The following is a 7883-nucleotide window of genomic DNA, read 5'->3' on the forward strand; positions in this document are numbered from 1 at the left end:
AACTATTTGTTGGACGTATTGAGTTTTTTGTTTTTTTCAAATTTAATTTACCCAAACAATGTGGTGGCATATGATAGTGTTAAATACATGAATTACTTGTTAGGAAAGCTCATGCTAACGAAAGAATGGAATATTTTAGGTTTTTTAATAGTGAATTTGCAACAAATTTGATTTTTTAAGGTTTTGATAGTTTTCTAAATTTAAAGACCAAGAAGCTTGTTTGTGGCCTTTTGATTTCCAGAGAAACATGACTAATCTTTAATAAAAACTCATTGATAAGGCTTGAAGTATGAACATGTGAAAAAGATTAGTGGTTTTGTGAAATGAAAATTACAATTATCAATGATTGAGTTGACTATTTTCAAAGCTTTATAAGAGCAAATCTAACGTCATCGTTGTTGAAGACCACCTAATTTTAGTAAAGGGAGTGCACACATTTCATTTGGATCTAACCCTACTCAATTTAGAGATTTATAGCTCCATATTTATTCATTTTAAAATGTCAACTCGATCAGCCTATAATCTAAAAATACAATAATGACTGGTTGAGGATGAAATTTTGTTGATTTCTTTAAAGAAAATAAGATATAAATTTTTAATAGTAATAGTTGATATTTATAAAAGAAGTGTTTTTATTTGAATAATGACAATTACAACTCTAGATGTGATAAAAAAAACACTATATTTATTTATCTGAAAGTTCCTACTGGATTAGTAAAATTTGTTAAAGAAGCTACAATAGTAGCTGAACAACATATAACCCTATAAATTAGGGGTTTTAATTTGACATCTAATTATTTAATTATGGGATTTAAAAAATATATATTTATGATAGATGCATGATATCATTTCCAGACAATTAGCATCGGACAAGGGGTTGGAAACAAACGCCAACATGGAAATGGAGTCGGGGAAATCAACATCATCTACCAAAACGACGAAAAAGGCAGCCAGTTTCATCAACATCATCTACCTTCTCGAAAGCACTTGCGATCCAAATCTAAAGAGACAAGAAGTCCTTATAGCTACAGCTTGGAAATAATTAAGTCAAAGTTATCATACCGTGAATAAATGTATCATTTAATGAATTTTTTCTTTGTTTTCCCTTCGTTCTAATAATTGAAGATAATTATATATAATAGTATAAATAAAATTATTTACCATTATTTGTTAAATAGAATGATTAAAATGATATTGAAAAAAAAAACCTAATAATACCATACTCTTCAAATAAGATTTTCTACTATTATTAGTGATTGGTTTGGCTGTCAAAGTTGTTTTTTTAGAGTTCTTAGGAGTTTGTTTCTTTTACCCTAGTCTACAGGAGTTTGTTAGCTTTTCAAATAAGATTTTCTACTATCATTTCTTTTTAAAAAAGGAAACTCATATGGAAAGGAAAAAATTATTAAAAAAAAATAAATTACATAGAGTTTTTATTTGAATTACCATTAAGTTTATTTTTAACTTAATAAAATATATAGTTGAAAAAAAATCATATAATTACAGGTAAAACATGACTTATCAATCATTATAAGTATTTTATAAAACATATTATGAGTTCAGCAAAGATTTGTGTTGATTTCTTGAATCTTTTAAAATACATGTGACAGGATAGAAAAAACATCTAAGGGCATTTATTTGATGGAAAATTGTTTTATAAAAATCATTTTTCAAACTTTCCTGTATTTGTTTATTATTAAAAAAGTTAGTTAATGAAAAACAATTTCCAGTTAAAAAAAAATTTGGCTTAATTTCCATAAAAATATATTTTTTTTTTTTAATTTTGAACGGAAAACACATTTTGAAAGTTGTGAAAATTCAAGAAACGTCATATTATTTGATAATTATATCAAATTTGCTTCTTAAACTTTTGATATATATATATACTGTTTTGAATATTTTTTTTCAATTTCATCCCTTATAATTTAATTTTTATATTAATTTTAGTCCTTATTTTTATAATTGTTATTTTCTTTTCTTATTATTTTTTTATTGAATTTGTTTATCTATCAAATTTGATCACCGATCTTTTGATTGTTACTTATTTTATTTGAAATAATTTATGAAATGTTAATTATTATTATTTTAGTTTCTTCATCTTTTAATTTTTTTTATTTATTAAATTTGATCTCTATTATTTTGATTATTATTTATTTTATTTGAGATAATTTATAAAATTATATATTTTTTTCAATTTCATTCTCATTCAACTTTTTCAATTTGTAAGATTTGTTTTTTATTATTTTAATAAACTTAAAAAAAATAAATATTAATAAGTTATTTTCCAGTTTATTTTCCATGACATAACCAAACACTGAAAAGTGTTTTCCAACTTATTTTTCATTACACTATCAAATATAAAAAAAATAATTCAATTTTCTCACTTTTTCGGAATTCACTCTCTTAAAAGGAACTACTTATCAGCAAATAAATAAGGCCTAAATGCAAATGATTCTTTAATATATGACTATGCAAGTCATTTATCTTATTTAAATATATTAATTTAAATCAAACTTAATTTTAAATTATTGGATTCTAATATAAATTTGTTTTAAAACATTTAGTTAGCTTCCTTATGGGACCCGAAACTGGTTCATGAACTAAAAAAAAAATCTATACGCGCGTAACGTTTTCCCACAAAAAGTAGAAGGACTTGCTTTTTTAGCGACAATCATGCCTCCTTCGACCTCACCGATGATACCACCTGTGAGTGCTGTTTACCAGTAACATCATCTCCTTGTCCCTGTGTTACTGTGTATATATAGAAAGAAAAACTTGCCAAGCATAAAAAAGAAAAGACATACTACATATTTCCTACCTTCCTTCTCGACGATATTTCTCTATCTGAAGCAAGCACCATGTCCAAGTCACCAGAAGAAGAACACCCTGTGAAGGCCTTCGGGTGGGCTGCTAGGGATCAATCTGGTCATCTTTCTCCCTTCAACTTCTCCAGGAGGTGATCGCTTGTTTCTCTATCTCCATTTTTTTGTATTTATTTTTCATTTGGACATCATAACTATGTATGTATATGCATATGTGTAGGGCTACCGGTGAAGAGGATGTGAGGTTCAAGGTGCTGTACTGCGGGATATGCCATTCTGACCTTCACAGTATCAAGAATGACTGGGGCTTCTCCATGTACCCTTTGGTTCCTGGGTAAGTTCATCTCTCTCTCTCTCTCTCCCTCCCTTTTCTTCCCGTATTTACGTTTACTTTTGATTGCACAAGTGCTTGTAAATCTTACTAAAATATAGAGTAAGAAATTAGATCTGTTCAGAAAAATAGTAAGAAATCAGATCTGTCTTAACTAAAGGAAAAGAAAAAGAACACGTTTATATGGATTAGAATAATTATGGGAATTGTTTTTGGTCCCCAGGTGTTTGATTTTTTAAAAAAAATTGTTAAAAATGGATTTTGATGTAATGACGGTGATCTTTCATCGAAAATTGCTAAATTAGATCTGAAATTAATCACAGAAACTTGTTGTCAATACTCGTACCTACTCTGAGCTCATAATTTCTTCACTGATTTTTCAAGTATGATTTTCTGTCATCGGTAATTAACAAGTTCCTAGGCTATCCCTCGTCAACCAATATTGTTATCCTTTTTTTTTTCCCACCCACTTTAATATTTTAAGATTGTTTTAATATATTAGTATAAAAAAATTTATATTAAAAATTTAAAAAAACATATTTAAAAGCCCACAGATGCGACAAAAGTGATTAAAAGTGTGACATATCGAACTTTATTCTTTCAACAATATGCTGAACGAACACGATGCGTCATTGATTTAATAATCCAGTCATTATCAGGCTGCAATTTAATAACGCAAGGCAGTGTTGAGATTGTGGGTATCCTCCCTCATCTCCTCTCATGAGGTTCTTTAGTTATGATTCTTTACGATTTTAATAATCCAAGGTTCCGGAAATGATTTAACTTAAAAATAACACAAGGCTTCTGCCATTGTGGTGGGTCTACTAGAACCCCTTGAAGAAGAAGAAAGACTGCCTTCTCCACCCAGATTTTTTTATATTTTTTATTTATTAATATAGATATTTGAGTTAGTTTATGTTTTTTTATTTTTTATTTATTAATATAGATATTCGGTTTAGTTTACGTTTCTTTATTAATTTTATGGGTTTTAAAATTAATGATAATATAAATCTCCAATAATTATTATATTATCAACCATAAAATTTAAATTTAAAAATATAGAAAAAATAAAACTATTGATTCTAAGCTTTTACCAATAAAACGGTTGATTTGTCTACATTTTTAAGTGCGTGTAGAGGTGATCAAGTTCCACCTTGGAAGCCTAAAATGTTGACCCAAAGAGCAATTTTCACCAATGGAGTAAAAGAGCAGACGAAACTTTCGTGCTGTTCATGGAAAAGAAACTTACCTCCCGGCCTTGTTCATAGAATGCGTAGCATAAGTCAAATAACATCTTGACTTGATGAGGTATTATTATAGGAGTACCTTAATATTTTAAAAGTTTGGTTAGAATTATCATTACCAAACTTGAATTGCTTATTTGTATTTACCTGAGTGATGTGGTGGCATATGATAGATTACGTATATATTTATTTATTTGATCTAGTTACGGGTAAGTATCTCAAGAAAATATATTAAGTTTTAGCTTGATATTAATAGTTTCTCAATTGAAAATATGTTATTTTTATTAATTTTTAACTATCACATTAAAATTATTTAAAAATATCTAAAACTTATTAATTTGATATTTTTAAAAAGAAAAAAACAATTTTAAAAACATTTTAAAAAACAGAATCCACGCCAAACATCTAAGTCTCCTGACTTGACCTTCGTTTTTTCTTTTTTAATAATTAGTGTCGCCTCAACTTGGCAAGTGCTACTAAATTAAGCAGCACTCATCGGCAAATGAATTAACTAAGTTAGAAGTTTAATTTACGTGGACATTCAAAATAATGGTTTGATTTTTTGCCAATCTAGATCAATAGCCTGTACTTTATGTTTCTAATACTGGAATGTTGGTCTGCAGGCATGAAATTGTGGGGGAAGTGACAGAAGTTGGGAGCAAGGTGAAAAAGGTTAATGTGGGAGACAAAGTAGGCGTGGGATGCCTGGTTGGTGCATGTCACTCCTGTGAGAGTTGTGCCAATGATCTTGAAAATTACTGTCCAAAAATGATCCTGACATACGCCTCCATCTACCATGACGGAACCATCACTTACGGTGGCTACTCAGATCACATGGTCGCCAACGAACGCTACATCATTCGATTCCCCGATAACATGCCGCTTGACGGTGGCGCTCCTCTCCTTTGTGCCGGGATTACAGTGTACAGTCCCTTGAAATATTTTGGACTAGATGAACCCGGTAAGCATATCGGTATCGTTGGCTTAGGTGGACTTGGTCACGTGGCTGTCAAATTTGCCAAGGCCTTTGGATCTAAAGTGACAGTAATTAGTACCTCCCCTTCCAAGAAGGAGGAGGCTTTGAAGAACTTAGGTGCAGACTCATTTTTGGTTAGTCGTGACCAAGAGCAAATGCAGGTAACTTCATGTCCATTTCCCTTAAAATCTCAAAAGATCTTCTAGCTTGTTCATATTGAGATAAGTTTATGTAAATTGTTTCGTTGAATCTCATATTTTGCTTTAAGTTAGTTTTCATAATTGGATTTGCAGGCTGCCGCAGGAACATTAGATGGCATCATCGATACAGTTTCTGCAGTTCACCCCCTTTTGCCATTGTTTGGATTGTTGAAGTCTCATGGGAAGCTTATCTTGGTGGGTGCACCGGAAAAGCCTCTTGAGCTACCTGCCTTTTCTTTGATTGCTGGTCAGTATAAAACCTAATTATTATGTAGTTATTCAATTTAATAATTGTTAACTTATGGATGCTAAGATGACGGGTAAACAGGAAGGAAGATAGTTGCCGGGAGTGGTATTGGAGGCATGAAGGAGACACAAGAGATGATTGATTTTGCAGCAAAACACAACATCACAGCAGATATCGAAGTTATTTCAACGGACTATCTTAATACGGCGATGGAACGTTTGGCTAAAAACGATGTCAGATACCGATTCGTCATTGACGTTGGCAATACTTTGGCAGCTACGAAGCCCTGAGGAGAAGATCCCATGTTCTCGAACCCTTTATAAAATCTGATAACATGTGTTGATTTCATGAATAAATAGATTATCTTTGGGATTTTTCTTTAATAAACGAAGTGTTCTTGAAAACTTAACATCGGCAATACCCTGGCGGCTACGAGAAACGCTTTAGAATTGTTTGAAAGGTTGTTTCATTAGGGTGATATACCATGCTCTCGAGTCCTTTGTAAGATCCATTTACAGTTGCGTGAATGCTATGAACAAATAATATGTTTGCGGTTTCTCTTCAATAAATGACTGAATGTTATTGAAAACTACCGCTGAGGTTTACCAAAGGAAACAGCTTGATAAGCAGTTTTTTTTTCATAAAAAATATTGTGGATATCCAAGCTAGTTTGTGTCTATCTTAACTAATATCATGAACATTAAAGTTAATGATTATTAAAGCTTTTAGTGATTCTGAAAGAACTCATATTCGTAATTATTAAAAAGCAAACTCAAGATCTGATCAATTTTGATAAACAACTCTTATAAAGGCATGATGGAGGCCGTTGGATGTTTTATGTCAAAGATTTTCTAATCAAAATTGAAAAAAAAAATTGGGCAATTAGGATAAAGAGTTAATGCTATGTTTTTTTTTTAAGCATGCAAAAATTAATTTTTAAGCATGTTGTTGTATTTATAAAATAAAGAGTTTTATATTTAGTGAAAATAGAAGAAAATAGTTAAATTATTATAATAATGATTAGTGTAAGGTAATTAAATTTCAATTAGGGAAAAGAAATAATATAATAATAATAATAATAATATTATTATTATTATTATTATTATTATTATTATTATTATTATTACTACTACTTGGAGTGAATATTAAGTTGCATTACCCTTGTAACAAAAACCTTAGTTTAAGTAATAAATAAATTCATACAAGATTTGGATAAATTGGGAAATTAGCATATAAAATAAAAATAAATGGTGAAATGATAATGAAGCAACAAGATTTAGTAAAATAACATGCTTTTAAGATGTTGTGGTTTAGAGCTACGACATTTAATTAATGTCATGGTTCAGAAACATGACATTCAACTAACTATATTATGACAAAATTATAATTGATGTTGCGATTCTCAACCATGATATTTAGTTAAATTCTTATAAACCGATCAATTGTTTCACAGTAATCAGTTAATTTGGCACACTGGTTGAAATTAAAAAATAGAGGTACACTTTTGTGTGAATAGTAAATTTTAGAGATTTTAATTGTAGTTTGTTTTTTAGTGTATAAATTGAACAAATATGTATATATTTTCGCAAACATATTTGGACAACAAATTCATAAAAATCATAGTTTTTTTGGAAATCAATTGATCATTTCCAACCACTAGATAAACTAGTCGACCGATTAAGCTAGAAAAACAGTAATGAGACTATTGCACCCCAAGCCTCAAATTTTCCCAACATCTAAATCTAACAAAAAAAATGTTTTATTTTTTATTTTTTTTATGAGTTCTATTATTTACTTTTTTAATCTTATATTTAATTTAGTTAATGATTTTAAAGAGTTATAACTTTTACAATTTTAACAAAAATTGGACAGATTTTCCCTTTATATAGGAACTATATCCAAACTTTTATCCCACTTTTAAAAACCTATAAAGAACCACAACAACCAAACTCAATAAATTCACACCAAACTGAATAATTCTCACATTTCACAATCACAATTAGCCCCAATAATGAAAAAAAAACCATATATACATGGAAAATAAATCTCAAATATTTCAATAA

General features: G+C 29.4%; 1 protein-coding gene across 1 annotated transcript; it reads left to right on the plus strand.

The window, feature by feature from the left end:
* Positions 1-2651: 2651 nt before the first annotated feature.
* LOC118062493 (8-hydroxygeraniol dehydrogenase) lies at positions 2652-6409 on the plus strand. Its single transcript, XM_035076271.2, has 5 exons — positions 2652-2956; positions 3043-3156; positions 5021-5534; positions 5667-5820; positions 5902-6409. The coding sequence occupies exons 1-5, from the start codon at positions 2859-2861 to the stop codon at positions 6108-6110; spliced, it is 1089 nt and encodes a 362-aa protein (XP_034932162.1). The 5' UTR covers positions 2652-2858; the 3' UTR covers positions 6111-6409.
* Positions 6410-7883: the final 1474 nt, after the last annotated feature.

Source organism: Populus alba, chromosome 16, assembly GCF_005239225.2.
Source record: "Populus alba chromosome 16, ASM523922v2, whole genome shotgun sequence".
NCBI lineage: Eukaryota > Viridiplantae > Streptophyta > Magnoliopsida > Malpighiales > Salicaceae > Populus > Populus alba.